At 41.7% G+C, this 19,520-nt stretch overlaps 1 protein-coding gene across 1 annotated transcript in view; it reads right to left on the bottom strand.

Annotated features, from left to right (window-relative positions):
• LOC134910615 (uncharacterized protein DDB_G0273453/DDB_G0273565-like) overlaps window positions 1-19,520 on the bottom strand; it is a 139,689-nt gene that overhangs the window by 98,522 nt on the left and 21,647 nt on the right. The window contains exons 2-4 of the mRNA XM_063918869.1: window positions 4,819-4,872; window positions 3,667-3,717; window positions 994-1,044 (exon numbers count right to left, since the gene is read on the bottom strand). Coding sequence (XP_063774939.1) covers window positions 994-1,044; window positions 3,667-3,717; window positions 4,819-4,837 — 121 coding nt within the window. The 5' untranslated portion in view covers window positions 4,838-4,872. The remainder of the gene's footprint in view (window positions 1-993; window positions 1,045-3,666; window positions 3,718-4,818; window positions 4,873-19,520) is intronic.

Consider the following 19,520-nt stretch of genomic DNA (forward strand, 5'->3'; position numbering starts at 1 on the left):
AACTTTGTGTATTAAACAAAGTTTGTGCACATTGAGCCATCAGAAAACAAAGGTTTCACTATCTCACTCAAAAAAGTCCGTATTTCGGAATATTCCGTATTTCTGAATATTTGGATAAGGGATACTCAACCTGTATATATTTCTTTTGTTTGTACTGTCTGGTGCACTCTGTTCATGTGCATCTATAAGCCCTGTGATCCATGCAGTTCGAACCGAGTTGCAAATTAAAAAAAAAAGAAAGAAAAATAAATATATATTTCTATTGTTTGTACTGTTTGGTGTACTTTGTTCATGTGCATCTATAAGCTCTGTGATCCACGCAGTTTGAACCTACCAGCATGTTTTTTGGGGATCAGTATGATATCCCGGCTGTCGGGATCCTGGCGGCGAATGCAGCATGTCCACTTGCGGGTCTCGCTGTGGTCACTACGCTTTGGGCCCGGTGGCGACCTTCGGTCACCATAGGGTTATATGCCCCCTCGGGTGGTAGCGTGGACCACCACCCGAGTGGGAATTTCAGCTGGGGGTATTTCACTAGGTGTTGGAATTCCGGCGTCGGTATCCTGACAGCTGAGATCCCGACAGCCAGCAATTTGAATGCCTTTCATTTTTTTGGAGTGTGGGAAGAAACCAGAGCACCAAGAGGAATCCCACACATACACAGGGTAAAAGTTTACTAACACCATGGAGAGATAGTGCTATGGTCAGAATCAAACCAATGCCTTCTCTCTGTGAGGGGCAGATGTACTAAGCCTTGAAAAGTGATAAAGTGGAGGCAGACAAAGTACCAGCCAATCAGCTCCTAACTGCCATGTTAAAGGCTGTGTTTGAAAAATGACAGAAGCTGGATAGTTACTTTAAATGTGTTTACCACTCTCCACTTTATCACGTTTCAAGTTTTAGTACATCTGGCCCTGAGGCAGCAGTGCTTACCACTATTCCACCATGTTACCATATTTTAAAGACACTAGAGAAGTAACAGTCTTTACATACGTGACTCCAGACTGCTGACAGCACTTGCCATTTCTTGACAGTTGGACTCTCCTGCAGAAAGGAAAGAGTGTACATCATGTGATAATGACATGAGATGCCGCCAGATTTGAAATTGCTGACCTTATTTTCACTACCTTTTTGTTTTACTGGCAAGATATCATGTTGTGATGAATATGCTATATAGGTGAGCTGTAGTATGGAACCTGACTTATTATTCTAAATAGGTATTTTTATTATTGAGATTGATATTTTTCCTTACTCCATGCAGCCTCTTTAGGGTTCCATTTATCTATTGTAACAGTAGTTACTAGATCATTTGGGGGGCAAACGCTACAAAGCCCCTTGCGGGCTCGGTGGCGAGATTCTATTCCCACAGGTTCTATTCCCACTCTATGGGTGTCGTGGACACCCACAAGTGGGAATAGTCCCTGTTAGTCAGCATGCCGACTGTCGGGATTGTGAGTGGGTGCCAGCATTGTGACTACATCCCGTATAAGTACATCCCGTATGTATGAACTTTGCTTCATGTTGAGGTGAGTGTGACACCACAGTATTCATGCATCAATGTGACAGGTGCCTTATCTATCGTTGGTTGCTAATAGAGATGAGCGATCCGAATTCTATGGAATTCGGATCATTTAGAACACTGGGGACCCGAGTCCATTCGAGCCGAGGCTTGGGTGTTCCCATCAGACTCGGGTCCCACATCGAGGCTGAACGTCATCCTCCTGGCATCGGATTCTCACAGGATTTGGATTCTATATAAGGCGCCGTGGCTAGGACTCGGTGCCAGTTCAGTGTAATGCAAACTGCTGTTTACTGCGTTATACTCTGCTAAACTGGCTGTGCTGTGTCCAGAGTCTCTCCAGTAGCTGTGAGGTATAGTGACTGTGTATAGGGGGCATGCTGCGGTGTGCTGTGCTATACTCTGCTAAACTGGCTGTGCTGTGTCCAGAGTCTCTCCAGTAGCTGTGAGGTATAGTGACTGTGTATAGGGGGCATGCTGCGGTGTGCTGCTCTATACTCTGCTACACTGGCTGTGCTGTGTCCAGAGTCTATCCAGTAGCTGTGAGGTATAGTGACTGTGTATAGGGGGCATGCTGCGGTGTGCTGTGTTGTACTCTGCTACACTGGCTGTGCTGTGTCCAGAGTCTATCCAGTAGCTGTGCTGTATAGTGACTGTGTATAGGTGGCATGCTGCATGCTGCTGTGTGCTGCGCTATACTCTGCTATACTGGCTATGCTGTGTCCAGAGTATCAGAAGTGGCTGTGCTGTATAGCGGCTGTGTATAGAGGGCACACTGCACGCTGCGGTGTGCTGCGTTGTACTCTGCTGCACTGGCTGTGCTGTGTCCATAGTCTCACAAGTGTCTGTGCTGTATAGTGACTGTGTCTAGGGGGCACGCTGCATGCTGCTATGTGCTGTGCTATGCTCTGCTATACTGGCTGTGCTGTGTCCAGAGTCTCACCATTGGCTGTGCCGCATAGTGACTGTGTATAGGGGGCACGCTACACGCTGCTGTGTGCTGTGCTATACTGGCTGTGCTGTGACCAGAGTCTCACCAGTGGTTGTGCTGTATAGTGACTGTGTATAGGGGGCATGCTGCATGCTGCAGTGTGCTGCGCTATATTCTGCTCTACAGGCTGTGCTGTGTCCAGAGTCTCACAAGTGGCTGTGAGGTATAGTGACTGTGTATAGGAGGCACACTGCATGCTGCTGTGTGCTGCGCTATACTCTGCTATACTGGCTGTGCTGTGTCCAGAGTATCAGAAATGGCTGTGCTGTATAGTGACTGTGTATAGGGGGCACGCTGCATGTTGCTGTGTGCTGTGCTATACTCTGCTGTAAATTGTACTGTTTGGTGCACTTTACCCTAGTGCGCTTTATTCACGTGCATCTATAAGCCCTGTGATCCAAGCATTTCGAACTGAGCTGCAAGTTAAAAAACAGAAAAATAAAAAATATATATATTTTTCTATTGTTTGTACTGTTTGGTGCACTTTATTTACGTGCATCTATCAGCCCTGTGACTCCACGCAGTTTTAACCGAGCTGCAATTGAAAATAAATAAATATATATAGACAGATAGATAGATCTATTGTTTGCACTGTTCTGTGTACTGTACCCCAGTACGCTGTGGCAATGTTTCATAGATGTGCTATAAACTGCTGTGTGTTTACTGCTCTGTTGCTTAGTAATGAGCCAGCTTGCTGCAGCCTTTGGCCAATATTGGTGAAAACAATATTGTGAGCTGCGAAGTGCTCAAAATTGACTGGAAATGACTGGAAATTAATGTTATTGAGGTTAGTAATACTCTAGGGGAAAAAAGGCCCAAATTTTGTGATTTTAGCTTTTTTTTTCATAAAAAAAGAAAATGCAAATCCAAAACCAGTCACAGTGGTTTGTCAAATCAAAGCCGGATGACAAATCAGAGCAAAATTCAAATCCAGCAAAAACAGTTCGGCACACATCTCTAGTTGCACTTGCTAATAATCGATGTTTTGTCACCAAAGGTTGCCATTAATGATGAAGATCCACTGGGTCTCTGCCATCGATGGCAGACAGGGCAGCATTTTTTCTTTCCCTGATGCACTTAAAGTAGGGTAGCCTGCAGCTGCAATTTAGTTATTATTATCTTAGCACAAATCCATTGCTTATTTCACAGTTTGTACCTTCTGCTTCTGTACATTCACTGTATGGTTCCGAGCAATCCATCTCCTGACCTATGCAATACAGGAGATTATAACTTAGACATTCAGTCAAACAAAACCATTTTCCTGATTCAGAGGTACACGTAATGACAGTGACACACGCAAGCGGCCAATGTTTTCGGCCAGCGCATGCGTCCAAGTCGCATTGTGCATGCGCCCCGATGGTTACAGTTATGCAGATTAAAATTGCATGCAGAGACATGCAATTTCGGTGGGTGTTCGAGTGAGATAACAGAGGGTGGGGGGGGGGGGGGGGCTAGCCACGCATGGCATGTCGCAGTCAGCGACTGCATCCATGGACCCCGGCAGCCATGATCAGACAGTGAAATGCCAGAGGGTAGGTGTTATCGTTCTGATGGTGCAACCAATGGTGCGTCTTACTACGCACGGCGGTGGATTAGCGCCACAGCCACTGTGTGTCTTAGCAGGAAAACTATTGGCCACAGCATTAGCATTAAGACGCAGTCATGGCTGCGGCAAAAGACGCATTCAAGGCTGCAACTGCATCCACGTCTGAATCAGGCCCCACGTCTTTGCACCCATGCTACTCAGATATTGTGGGTCCAATATTGAGTTGCAAGCGAGGCCGTTGCCAGCGTTACACCATATTGTGAGTAGTGCGTATATCAAGGAGATGCCGCTCTTGCAACAGCATGGCGTTAGTGTATTGCCAGTGATGATGATGGCTGCTCACATACAGAAATAGCGTAGCCATGCAATGTGTGCACATGAAGGGGCATATTTATTCATTGCGATTTGCAGCAATAAGAAACGATAGATTGCTGGGATGTATGAAGACACACCTGCAGGGACAGGGGCTCTGGAAGGAGCATATCCTTGCCATTTTTGAGCAACCATGGGGTCGTTTTTGCGAGCGAAAACTGCGGTCTACTGTACATAAATGCCGGGGGTACTTAATATTTGCAGATATCCTGCAAATATTAATTGACAAATAGGCCCCACATAGAGAATTAATTATAGTTGCATTAGCATTTGAAATCCCGCCGCATTCTGAGTGCGACAGCTGTCGGACCTGCGTGCAACTCCGTATCAGGCCCAGCATGTATTTCTTTGCTTCGATAAAATGATATTGTATTATAAGTTTTCACATACTGGAACACGAGCTGCTCATCTCCAGGGAATTGTCTGCTTCTTCTGTGGAGGTCTCTAGGTAAAAATGGGACAATGGCATGCGTCAGTAGGGTTGGAGACAGTGCACTTATCTGTACTGGTGGGGATGCGGTCAGTTTACCTACAATCAAAATCCAGACGGTCAAAATACCGACAACCATTGACCGACTGTCAAAATACTGACAAGGTCAAAATACCAACATGGTCAAAATACCGACATTTAAAATGTCAACAAGTCAGAAAGTTGACATGTGTTTTTCATGATCGACTTGTTCAGACTTTACCATCCCAGTGGACCCGGAGAGGGAATATAATAGCGCCCGAAGCATGGCGAATGCAGCAAGCCATGCGAGGGGACACGTTACACTTATACGGTGTCCATGTCAACATACACACACAAAAAAAGATATGAAAAAACTGTGTTGACTTTTTGACCTGTCGACATTTTAAATGTCTGTATTTTGACCTTGTCTGTATTTTAAATGTTGGTATTTTGACCATGTTGGGATTTTGACTTTGTTGGTATTTTGACCGTCAGACAGTGGTTGTCGGTATTTTGACCGTCAGGATTTTGATTGTAGGTATATCATACTTAACCTGTACTGGTGGGTACATACCACCAGCGCACTTATCTGTACTGGTGAGTACATACTATTAGCGCACTTTTCTGTACTGGTGGGTACATACCATTAGCGCACTAATCTGTACTGGTGAGTACATACCAACAACGCACTTATCTGTACTGGTGAGTACATACTATTAGCACACTTATTTGTACTGGTAGGTACATACCAACAACACACTTATCTGTACTGGTGAGTACATACCAACAACACACTTATCTGTACTGGTGAGTACATACTATTAGCACACTTATCTGTACTGTTGGGCACATAGCATTAGCGCACTTATCTGTACTGGTGGGTACATAGCATTAGCACACTTATCTGTACTGGTGGGTACATAGCATTAGCACACTTATCTGTACTGGTGGGTACATAGCATTAGCGCACTTATCTGTACTGGTGGGTACATAGCATTAGCACACTTATCTGTACTGTTGGGTACATAGCATTAGCACACTTATCTGTACTGTTGGGTACATAGCATTAGCGCACTTATCTGTACTGGTGGGTACATAGCATTAGCACACTTATCTGTACTGGTGGGTACATACTATTAGTGCACTTATCTGTACTGGTGTGTACATACCATTAGCGCACTTATCTGTACTGGTGGGTATATACTATTAGTGCACTTATCTGTACTGGTGGGTACATACCAACAACACACTTATCTGTACTGGTGAGTACATACTATTAGCGCACTTATCTGTACTGTTGGGTACATAGCATTAGCGCACTTATCTGTACTGGTGGGTACATACCATTAGCGCACTTATCTGTACTGGTGGGTACATAGCATTAGCACACTTATCTGTACTGGTGTGTACATACCATTAGCGCACTTATCTGTACTGGTGGGTACATACCATTAGCGCACTTATCTGTACTGGTGTGTACATACCATTAGTGCACTTATCTGTACTGGTATGTACATACCATTAGTGCACTTATCTGTACTGGTGGGTATATACCATTAGCGCACTTATCTGTACTGGTGGGTACATACCATTAACGCACTTATCTGTACTGGTGGGTACATTCCAACAGCGCACTTATCTGTACGGGTGGGTATATACCAACAGTGCTCTTATCTGCACTGGTGGGTACATTCTAATTACAGGTATATGCCAATGAACCAATATGTCTTATATTCTATAGTGAAAGTATAAGGAGAAGTCACACAGGACTACTGTGATCACATCAACAACAGGAACGCAGGTAACAAGTCTTTATGAGTGTGCTTACATAACAAGGATGATGTGGTGTGTTGTAGCAGGAGCCAATATACATTTATATATTATTTAGTATATCTGGACATCCTCATAGAATATTATTATTATCATCATCATCATCATCAATCATCATCATCATCAATGTATAGGGTGCAACATAGTTTTGCAGTGATGTACAGAAACTACAGATACAAAACAGGGTAAATAAAGTAACTAAGGGGTCTATGTACTAAGGGGGTAATTCCGAGTTGATTGCACGTAGCAACTTTTTGCTGCTCGCGTGATCAACTAGACGCCGCCTATGGGGGAGTGTATTTTAGCATATTAGGGCTGCGATCGCTTGTGCAGCCCTGCTATGCTAAAAAAGTTGTGTGTAAAACAAGACCAGCCCTGCAGTTACTTACCCTGTGTGATGGATCCAGCAATGAAGGTCTCGGAATTGACGTCAGACATCCGCCCTCCAAATACCTGGACACGCCTGCGTACAGATCTCCACGCCCAGAAAATGGTGAGTTGACACCCCGGAAACGCCTTCCTCCTGTCAATCTTCTTGCGGCCGCCGTTGCGACCACTTTCTTCGTACCCGGCGTCGCCGGGCAACGACACGCCTGCGCAATGCGGCTGCCGCACATGTGCAGTTCCGACCCATTCGCACTGCTGCAATGAACCGCAGCGTGCGTGCGGGTCGGAATGACCCCTATAGACTTGGAGAGAGATAAAGTGGACTGAGATAAAGTACTGACCAATCAGCTCCTGCATAAAAGTGGACTTTCTGCAATACGCGTATATAGTTATTGCTTAATAAGGGTTATTGTTATGAGCCATCCGTTGAGTGAGGCTCAGTTATTGTTCATACTGTTAACTGGGCAAGGTTATCACAAGTTGTATGGTGTGATTGGTGTGGCTGGCATGAGTCTTAAACCTCCAATTTTTAAACTCTTGCGCTATATTAAAAAAATGTTTTATATGATATGGCTGACAATAATAACAGACTCCTGTTAAATTAAAAATATTTAATAATATATGAATAATCACAAATTATAAAACAAGACCGGTCTCAGTAGTTTAAACATCTAAGATAGCAAGTATACATACTTTCCAAAAAGGAGGTGGACTTGAGCATATTCTGTGCACAGAAGTGTGTAAACTAGCTCTATAGCTGAATTACTAAATTTAAAGAGTCAAAAGTAGATCAAATATAATTGCTGGTGGAGCCCGTACAATAAATATTTCCAATAGACAGTCACCTTGTATCAAAGTTCCTTTGAACGTAACAATCCAACATAGGACAGTGAACTGAGTGAGAGCCGTTCCAACCGGAATCTTACGTGAGGTATGAGCAAGTAGTATCAGCAGGAGTGCATCCCAACGTCCACCGCGCTGGCTTCTAGCTGCGGGGAAAAAGCGGCACCTGCACTGGCGCCTGCTGTAACCTGTCCTGCTAGGTCTGGATGCTCCACAGATCTCCACCTCTACGTGCCGTTTGCGGGCACCGATGAGCGGCTCCTCTCCACTCGAAAGTGAGTCAACCAGCAGATGGATGCTGCAGCTGGTGTATGATACGGGTCTAACTCCAGCAGGGGTCCAACCGTAGAACTACTGACGCATTTCGCTCCTCCCACAGGGGCTTTATCAAAGAATAATTTCATGTAGTCAAAGGACCCTTTTTATAAGAATGATGTCAAATCTCATTGGTGAATTTGATAATGAATATGCAACACCTGTTACCACACCTGCTCAGCCACCTCCTAGTCCAACCTCCTTAATTAAGACTACAGAGAATCCTATTAACCCAATATATAATGGGTATACACCTTACACAAAAAGTCATTTAAACTGATAAATACAATCAGATATTCACTGTGAATACACTCATATAATCTCAAACATACAAGTCTCAAAGCCCGCTTTGCACAAACTAACATGTACTAAGAAGTTTTACATAACAATTCAGAAGAAAAAAATAATAATGCACTTAATCTATCCACTATTTAAAAATGTAACAATTAAATCTACATAGTGAATCGAACCAGCAACCTCCTCCTTCATACACTGTTGCGTTACCACTCCTCTGTCTCATCTCCTCATTTAAATTGAACTATGTCTTACCTATATTGAATATAATTCATCATCAGTTGTATAACCCCTAGCACATGCATTGATATATATAAGAGAGTTTCTACACAGAGTTTTTTATATATAGAAGTGTCAAATTGTTAGGTGCTAATATATATCTCAATAGAGCAATAGATGTTAAAAAATGCTGCATGAAGCCTATGTCGCTAATACAAATAAAAAGCTGAATCAAACTTCCCATTCCGTGAATAGAACCCCCGACCCAACTCTTCACATTCAGATTCCCTACCAATCCGCCACTATCTAACTCCAATAACCAATAATTATTCCATCCAACCTATGAATCCCTAGTTCATGTAATAAACAGTCATCCTCCAATTGAACACCCAACCCTAACCGTCATTTCTAATACATTTTTGCTAATGCACTGTGATCTGGTTGGTTCACTAATTATATTGCTAACATCAGGGTTGAAAATAGATAAATAAATATACAACCTAACCACACACTAATAAGAGTTCTATCGACCAATCTGACCCACTTATCAATGACTGATGACCCTCTCCTAAATAATGGACCCCCCTCCATCCCTCTATATTTTACACAACTAAAATAATAATATGTGTGGGGTACACAACCCCCTAAACTCAACATTAAGTGTAATACGGTTCCTAACTCAAATGAGAAACTTGGAGTGCCTCTACTATCTAACCCCCCCCCCCCAACTCCTCCCCCACCACCCCACGTTATCTTAACCAGCATATTCCACCTAAAAGTGCCATTTCTCAATGTTTACTGAGGCTCCTACCCCCTAGGGAACCTTCTATGCAAATGACTCAAATTCTAGACTCTCATTCAATCCCTGAGGTGACAACGTATTCAGCCGAAAAATCCACAGCGCTTCTTTTTTGCATAGATTTCTGAATCGACCCCCCCCTCTCTCGGTCCTCTTAACCTGATGGACCCCCACAACTTTAAGACCCAGAGGATTGCAATGATGCTCTTTAAAGAAATGGTACGAAACACTGTTTTGACATATCCCTTAAGAATGTTCAACCGGTGCTCCCTAAACCTGGTTTTCAAAGTGCGGGTAGTTCTACCTACGTACTGCAGACCACAAGGGCACTGCAGCACGTAGATACAATATGTGGTGTCACAATTTATAAATTCTCTTATACTAAATTTTTCTTTAGTGGTGTAGGATTCTATTTCACTAGATTTCAACATATAACCACATGTGAGGCACCTGCTCTTTCCACATTTAAAGCACCCTGTCAACGGTTGCCCTAACCAACCTGTCACAGTGGATGGATTATTCACCCTAGGGGGTTTCTTCAACATGCTTATTTTGGAACACAATTATTTTATTTTTGAGGGTGAATTCTTTTTACAGGTGTTGGGAACGGCCATGGGTACTAGGTTCGCACCAAGTTTTGCAAATCTGTATATGGGCACATTTGAGGAACAATTTATCTGGAATGGTCCTTTTGGTGCGAACCTGGTATTCTATGGCCGTTACATAGATGATTTATTTTTTATTTGGGATGGGGATTTGGAGTCTGCACTCAAGTTTGTCACTTTTTTGAATACTAATGATTATAATTTAAAATTCACCCACACTTTTAGTAGAATCACAATTAATTATTTGGATCTGGCTATCTCCGTGAATGAAGAGAATATTATTACAAAGAACTACAAAAAAGAGGTCGACACCAATAATTTCCTCCATTTTTCAAGTAACCATTATAAACCTTGGTTACGTAATGTACCATACAGTCAATTTGGCAGGTTACGTAGGAATTGTTCTAAGATGGATGATTTTAAAGAATAGGCTTATGGAATGACAGAGGATTTCGTAAATAGGGGGTATCCTAAAGGTTTAGTATCAGCAGCCTGTGATAAAGTAGCTAAAAAGGATAGAAATCAATTTTTAACTATCTCTAAAAACAATAAGAAAGGTAAATTGGGTGGACCCGTTAACACAGGGACCCCGGTTCGGATGCGATTTATAACTAAATACAATACTCAGTCTTCAAAAATTAAAAGAATAGTGAAAGATAATTTTAAGATCTTACAGCAGGATAGCTTATTACAATCGGTGATAACATCAGACCCCCAAGTTATTTTGAAGAAAAATTGCAATCTTAAAAACTTGCTAGCCCCTAGCATGTTGAAGAAACCCCCTAGGGTGAATAATCCATCCACTGTGACAGGTTGGTTAGGGCAACCGTTGACAGGGTGCTTTAAATGTGGAAAGAGCAGGTGCCTCACATGTGGTTATATGTTGAAATCTAGTGAAATAGAATCCTACACCACTAAAGAAAAATTTAGTATAAGAGAATTTATAAATTGTGACACCACATATTGTATCTACGTGCCGCAGTGCCCTTGTGGTCTGCAGTACGTAGGTAGAACTACACGCACTTTGAAAACCAGGTTTAGGGAGCACCGGTTGAACATTCTTAAGGGATATGTCAAACACAGTGTTTCGTACCATTTCTTTAAAGAGCATCATTGCAATCCTCTGGGTCTTAAAGTTGTGGGGGTCCATCAGGTTAAGAGGTCCGAGAGAGGGGGGGATCGATTCAGAAATCTATGCAAAAAAGAAGCGCTGTGGATTTTTCGGCTGAATACGTTGTCACCTCAGGGATTGAATGAGAGTCTAGAATTTGAGTCATTTGCATAGAAGGTTCCCTAGGGGGTAGGAGCCTCAGTAAACATTGAGAAATGTCACTTTTAGGTGGAATATGCTGGTTAAGATAACGTGGGGTGGTGGGGGAGGAGTTGGGGGGGGGGGTTAGATAGTAGAGGCACTCCAAGTTTCTCATTTGAGTTAGGAACCGTATTACACTTAATGTTGAGTTTAGGGGGTTGTGTACCCCACACATATTATTATTTTAGTTGTGTAAAATATAGAGGGATGGAGGGGGGTCCATTATTTAGGAGAGTGTCATCAGTCATTGATAAGTGGGTCAGATTGGTCGATAGAACTCTTATTAGTGTGTGGTTAGGTTGTATATTTATTTATCTATTTTCAACCCTGATGTTAGCAATATAATTAGTGAACCAACCAGATCACAGTGCATTAGCAAAAATGTATTAGAAATGACGGTTAGGGTTGGGTGTTCAATTGGAGGATGACTGTTTATTACATGAACTAGGGATTCATAGGTTGGATGGAATAATTATTGGTTATTGGAGTTAGATAGTGGCGGATTGGTAGGGAATCTGAATGTGAAGAGTTGGGTCGGGGGTTCTATTCACGGAATGGGAAGTTTGATTCAGCTTTTTATTTGTATTAGCGACATAGGCTTCATGCAGCATTTTTTAACATCTATTGCTCTATTGAGATATATATTAGCACCTAACAATTTGACAGTTCTATATATAAAAAACTCTTTGTGTAGAAACTCTCTTATATATCAATGCATGTGCTAGGGGTTATACAACTGATGATGAATTATATTCAATATAGGTAAGACATAGTTCAATTTAAATGAGGAGATGAGATAGAGGAGTGGTAACGCAACAGTGTATGAAGGAGGAGGTTGCTGGTTCGATTCACTATGTAGATTTAATTGTTACATTTTTAAATAGTGGATAGATTAAGTGCATTATTATTTTTTTCTTCTGAATTGTTATGTAAAACTTCTTAGTACATGTTAGTTTGTGCAAAGCGGGCTTTGAGACTTGTATGTTTGAGATTATATGAGTGTATTCACAGTGAATATCTGATTGTATTTATCAGTTTAAATGACTTTTTGTGTAAGGTGTATACCCATTATATATTGGGTTAATAGGATTCTCTGTAGTCTTAATTAAGGAGGTTGGACTAGGAGGTGGCTGAGCAGGTGTGGTAACAGGTGTTGCATATTCATTATCAAATTCACCAATGAGATTTGACATCATTCTTATAAAAAGGGTCCTTGGACTACATGAAATTATTCTTTGATAAAGCCCCTGTGGGAGGAGCGAAACGCGTCAGAAGTTCTACGGTTGGACCCCTGCTGGAGTTAGACCCATATCATACACCAGCTGCAGCATCCATCTGCTGGTTGACTCACTTTCGAGTGGAGAGGAGCCGCTCATCGGTGCCCGCAAACGGCACGTAGAGGTGGAGATCTGTGGAGCATCCAGACCTAGCAGGACAGGTTACAGCAGGCGCCAGTGCAGGTACCGCTTTTTCCCCGCAGCTAGAAGCCAGCGCGGTGGACGTTGGGATGCACTCCTGCTGATACTACTTGCTCATACCTCACGTAAGATTCCGGTTGGAACGGCTCTCACTCAGTTCACTGTCCTATGTTGGATTGTTACGTTCAAAGGAACTTTGATACAAGGTGACTGTCTATTGGAAATATTTATTGTACGGGCTCCACCAGCAATTATATTTGATCTACTTTTGACTCTTTAAATTGAGTAATTCAGCTATAGAGCTAGTTTACACACTTCTGTGCACAGAATATGCTCAAGTCCACCTCCTTTTTGGAAAGAATGTATACTTGCTATCTTAGATGTTTAAACTACTGAGACCGGTCTTGTTTTATAATTTGTGATTATTCATATATTATTAAATATTTTTAATTTAACAGGAGTCTGTTATTATTGTCAGCCATATCATATAAAAAAAAATTTTTATATAGCGCAAGAGTTTAAAAATTGGAGGTTTGTGGTTAATTGCACTTGGGTGGTCCAGTGCAATTTGATTGACCTGCTAACCCCAGGTCATTAACTTTTTGCAGCTGATTGTCTAAATATCCAAAAGGATTTTTTGATAGTACTTGTTATTAGCGCCTGATATAAAGGTTTTTTTCTGGTATGAGTCTTACCCTGGATTCCAAAAATCCTTTCCTTGTAATGTCAGCTCTTCCGGGCACAGTTTCCCTAACTGAGGTCTGGAGGAGGGGCATAGAGGGAGGAGCCAGTGCACACCAGATAGTACCTAATCTTTTCTTTAGAGTGCCCAGTCTCCTGCGGAGCCCGTCTATTCCCCATGGTCCTTACGGAGTTCCCAGCATCCACTAGGACGTCAGAGAAATATAAAGTGATATTAAAATACCAGCCTTGTGTCCATTTATTGTGTCTACTATATTATTTGTAGTACAATTGTTACAGTGTCGGTTATGTATTTAGTGTGTACGGTTATAATCCAACATTGTATAATTCAAAGTGTCTTGTGGCTGTGAGAAGCAAAGTTAGTGTATCACTTACTGGTAAGTATTATGCAACATATTATATTGTAGCAATATAAATACAGCTTACTTGTTATGACTTACATATATCCTATACAAATATATCTTTCATATTTAGAAATTAATATCACAGACAACACAGAACTGAACAGATTTAGATCTTCTTGACCTCAGATAATTATATAACTGTTAAGTGGAACTGAAACACCTAGGGGGAATGTAATAGCATGTGAGAAACAGAACGTGAGAAATTTTGTGAAAGTTTTCCCTTTTTTCCCCCCTTTTTTAAATGGCAAACATTTACATGGAAAAATCATATGTAAACAAGGAAATACAGCGCTTAAATGGTCACATAAGCAAAAACAGGTAGCATGTAAAATCTTTGTTTTATTAACACATGGAGAAAAAATGTATTTAAAAAGTATATATATGATGGTTGAATCAAGTGCATATAGCTGGCAACTGCCACATAAATTCAAATATCAATCATGATAGGTGTTTTTCCTAGTGTCAAAAAGTCCTTGCAGAAGGTAGGTAATATATAGAACCTGTTCCTATGATAGTCCCCTTGAATAGAAGGACCCTATATCCTATCCGTGAGTTATAGTTACCACCAGCGTCCCTTGAGGTAATTAGGCGAATCTGCGTCCGCAAATGGCTGTTCCTCAGAGGGTGGTAGATGTGAATCCTCCACGGTGTAATATAGGTTCTTTTAAGGGTCCAAGTTGTTGAAAAGTCAATTGAGGGGACTTGGTCCAGGTCCAATCCTTCCAAGGTCTAGGCAAACACACTATCAGGCAAGTCCCACCAACGCGTTTCGTTGCTTGCGTGCAACTTTTTCAAGGTGCTAAAAGGCCTGCCAGAAAGGGTTTATATACTCTGCCAACATGGCTGCTCATTAGCAAGTATAGTTAATTGTGACCACCTGTTTGCATTATGTGACCAGAATAATGACAGACATAGGAGTTGGAACCATTAATAATGTAAATATGTATATAGTTTGCTATAATAAAACACATTTTTATTCAAATATAAGAAATAAAAAGCTTTAATCTCAGTGGAATCCGATCACATGACCACTGACATAAACATGAAATGGAAAATCAAAAAGAAAAAGTGGATAAATAATCCGTATATACAAAGTTACTCACATGGTTAGTATATTAGTGATCCATTACATGTATTTTGGAAGATCGCACTCTAGTGAAAAATGAAACCCCACTGCTGAATCTAATAATGTTAATTGGGCTATGTCTAGTAGGAAGTCCGAGTATACTGGGGGAGCGGGATGGACGGGGCATGGACATTGGTTATGTTGATATACTTCTTAACTTGGATATATGGTTGTTTATGGTGACGTCGTTGTGTTACCATGACAACGCTAGAACACGCTGGATAGAAACTGATGACGTGGTGGGAGTAACATCCCACTTACGCCAACGATCGCTGAGGTGCGGAGAGATGAAGCGGCCCCTGACCCTGGGATCCACGTCATCTTGTCACGCCCGGGATGATGCGCGAGCGTAACCATGACAATGGGCAGTACACAGTGACGCGGAGGGATGACGTGGCCGGAACAATGCCCCGTCCATGCCGCTCCCCCAGTATACTCGGACTTCCTACTAGACATAGCCCAATTAACATTATTAGATTCAGCAATGGGGTTTCATTTTTCACTAGAGTGCGATCTTCCAAAATACATGTAATGGATCACTAATATACTAACCATGTGAGTAACTTTGTATATACGGATTATTTATCCACTTTTCCTTTTTGATTTTCCATTTCATGTTTATGTCAGTGGTCATGTGATCGGATTCCACTGAGATTAAAGCTTTTTATTTCTTATATTTGAATAAAAATGTGTTTTATTATAGCAAACTATATACATATTTACATTATTAATGGTTCCAACTCCTATGTCTGTCATTATTCTGGTCACATAATGCAAACAGGTGGTCACAATTAACTATACTTGCTAATGAGCAGCCATGTTGGCAGAGTATATAAACCCTTTCTGGCAGGCCTTTTAGCACCTTGAAAAAGTTGCACGCAAGCAACGAAACGCGTTGGTGGGACTTGCCTGATAGTGTGTTTGCCTAGACCTTGGAAGGATTGGACCTGGACCAAGCCCCCTCAATTGACTTTTCAACAACTTGGACGCTTAAAAGAACCTATATTACACCGTGGAGGATTCACATCTACCACCCTCTGAGGAACAGCCATTTGCGGACGCAGATTCGCCTAATTACCTCAAGGGACGCTGGTGGTAACTATAACTCATGGATAGGATATAGGGTCCTTCTATTCAAGGGGACTATCATAGGAACAGGTTCTATATATTACCTACCTTCTGCAAGGACTTTTTGACACTAGGAAAAACACCTATCATGATTGATATTTGAATTTATGTGGCAGTTGCCAGCTATATGCACTTGATTCAACCATCATATATATACTTTTTAAATACATTTTTTCTCCATGTTTTAATAAAACAAAGATTTTACATGCTACCTGTTTTTTGCTTATGTGACCATTTAAGCGCTGTATTTCCTTGTTTACATATTGTTTGGGGGTCTGACCAACCCTTTTCTGTATAGCTGCTGTGGGGAACCACCCATCTAGCGCCTGGGCTTAGTAATACCTTTGGGTATTGCTTTTTTATTTCCTCTTGCATTTTCACTTAGTCTGATCCCAGGCTGCAAGGATGGGGAGTTTCTCTACATTTAATGACAGACATACTAGGAGGATGGATTTTTTAAAGAAATGGGATAACCCTTTAGAAACTGTATGTACGACCACTGACCATTTAAAAGAGGAGTTTTACAAATTGGAGGACCTTATGAAATCTGAAACTAAACACTGGCTAGATGGCATTAACTTACAGAAATATTTAGACAGAAACATGATACCCAGAGGTTTAAGGCTTTTTAAACCCTCCATCTTTAATGGGAATAGAGAATTTGAGGACCTCTGGGAGAAGGCCCTTGACAAATGCTCCCTTAGCCTTATGGAACTCGTGATTTCCTATAGAGGCCAGAAGACTAAGGAAGTAGAGAAAGAGATAGAAGCCCTCAAAACCAAATTAGAACCTAAAAGTAACACTAAAGAATATAAAGAGAGAGACCAGCTAGTTATGGAAAAAATGACAACATTTGAACAACTAGTGGTGGACAATAAGTGCAAAAAATTCCAGAGAGATTTGGAGGATTACCGTATGGGACAGGTCAGAAGCTATAGAACTCTAAATCGGGGAAAAAAGAGGGAACGTGCCCCCAGTGTTAAGGATGGGAGATCCCGAGGGATAAATAGACCACACTATACTAATAAAAACCAGGGAGAAAGGAAGAATAGCTTTGACCGTCGACCATATGGGATAACCAGAGAGAGGTTTGGTTCTGGAAACCAACCGAAATATGATTCAGGATTGGGAGCTAGACCACGGGAGCCAATCTCAGACCCCAGTAGCAACAGCTCTGGGGGTTTTTTAGAACAGAGGCAGGAAAAAAGACGAGGATTATCCCCAAGAACAAACTGGGGAATACAGACACCAAAAATAAGAAGGTCAAGAAGTACCGAGGGTGCAGAGGGGGGAAAAAGGAGACAGCCAAGAGGGTGGGATTAGCCACCAGGGACAGAAATTCTACCAATATTTTCAATCTATCCACAAGAAAATTAACTGAGACTGAAAAGACTCTTTTGGCTAAAGGCCTAAGCTATGCACCTACAAGCACTCCCAATATGTTTAATTTGTTTGTGGAACTTAATCGATTTGTTCGCACTCTGTGCAGGAAGCGCTATTTTGTTCAGCGCAATCTGCACAGACATAATGAGGAGGGTTTGGCCATCACCTTGGATTCGGGAGATGACCCAGCCCTCAGCATATTACAACAACTTTTAGATGAAAACCCCGACCTAGTGAGCGAATCCCCTAAAAAAGTGTTTGATGTAAATAGAAGTGTGTTCAGACGAAAGTCTGAATTCTACCCTTTGACGTATAAAAGCAATATGGTGGAATGTTTCTATAAAACCACACTTGGAGATTTGACCAAACTATGCCAGCAAAAGAAACTAACTAATAAGAAATATAAACAAAACCTCAATAAATGGGAGCGCAAGGCCCTAAGGAATCTCACTAGAGATACCACTCTGGTTTTCAGAGAGGCCGACAAGGGGGGCGGTCTGGTAGTGCAGGATAGGAGGGATTATATCCTTGAGGCGAACAGACAACTGAGCAACAAGGAGTTTTATAAACCACTAACAAGAGATCCTACACTTGACTTTCTGAAAGATCTACAACATATATTGGATGATGCCTGGGTAGACGGAGTTATATCTAAGGATGAATTTAATTTTTTGTTGGTTAAGCACCCCACAATCCCCATATACTATCACCTCCCCAAAATACATAAATCACTCCTCTCACCACCTGGGCATCCTATTATTTCTGGTATTGGTTCATTAACTTCTAATTTGTCCCTTTATGTTGATTCCTTTCTCCAACCCCGTGTCTCTACCTTGAGATCACACATCAAAGATACTACTCACTTTTTACAGTTATTACAAAATTTTGTGTGGAAAGAGACATATGCGTTTATGACGTTGGATGTACAAAGTTTGTACACCAATATCCCACACGATTTGGGGTGTGACGCAATAGCAAAGAGACTACAATAAGATGGCGATCTCACGGTGAGACACAGGCGTTTCTTGTTGGACTCTATTTCTTTCATTTTAGAGCACAATTACTTTTTATTCTTGGACACGTTTTATTTACAGGTGATGGGTACGGCCATGGGGACCAGATTTGCGCCGAGTTACGCCAACCTTTACATGGGTTTATTCGAGGATACCCATGTGTGGGGCGGGGACTTCGGCGCGAGTCTTGTCCTCTATGGCCGCTATATTGACGATCTGTTTATTATTTGGGACGGGGATTTCACTTCAGCACAACAGTTTGTTTCTAGCCTTAATTCCAATCACTTTAATCTGAAGTTTATTCACTCCTATCACCCCCGCACTATTAATTTTCTTGACGTAACTCTGGAAGCCAGTGAAGGCAAAATCCATACTTCAAATTATCACAAGGAGGTCGCTACTAACTCCTACCTGCACTACCAGAGCGCTCATTATCCTCCGTGGAAAAGAAATATCCCTAAAGGACAGTTCCTTCGCTTAAGAAGGAACTGTACGGATAGGAGAAAGTATTTAGAACAGGCAGAATCTATGTTAGAAGCCTTTGTCTCGAGGGGCTACCCTGAGCCCCCCCTGAGGAGAACCATGGGAGAAGTGGCTGATATAGATAGGGATACTCTACTTCGACCAAGAGAAGCGTTTGGGACCAATACTGCTGATACGGACTTGGCTAATGGTCCACAGGAAAATATAGCCTTTATATCGACATATAATAAGGATAGTATGCAAATTAAGAAAATCATTTGCAAAAACTTTGGCATACTAAATCAAGATCCAATACTTAGGGGAAATATACCTTCTAAACCCAGGTTTATTTTCAAGAAAAATCGTTCAATTAAAAATATTCTTGCCCCCAGCTTTTTAAA

The sequence above is a fragment of the Pseudophryne corroboree genome, chromosome 4 (genome assembly GCF_028390025.1).
Source record: "Pseudophryne corroboree isolate aPseCor3 chromosome 4, aPseCor3.hap2, whole genome shotgun sequence".
Taxonomy (NCBI): domain Eukaryota; kingdom Metazoa; phylum Chordata; class Amphibia; order Anura; family Myobatrachidae; genus Pseudophryne; species Pseudophryne corroboree.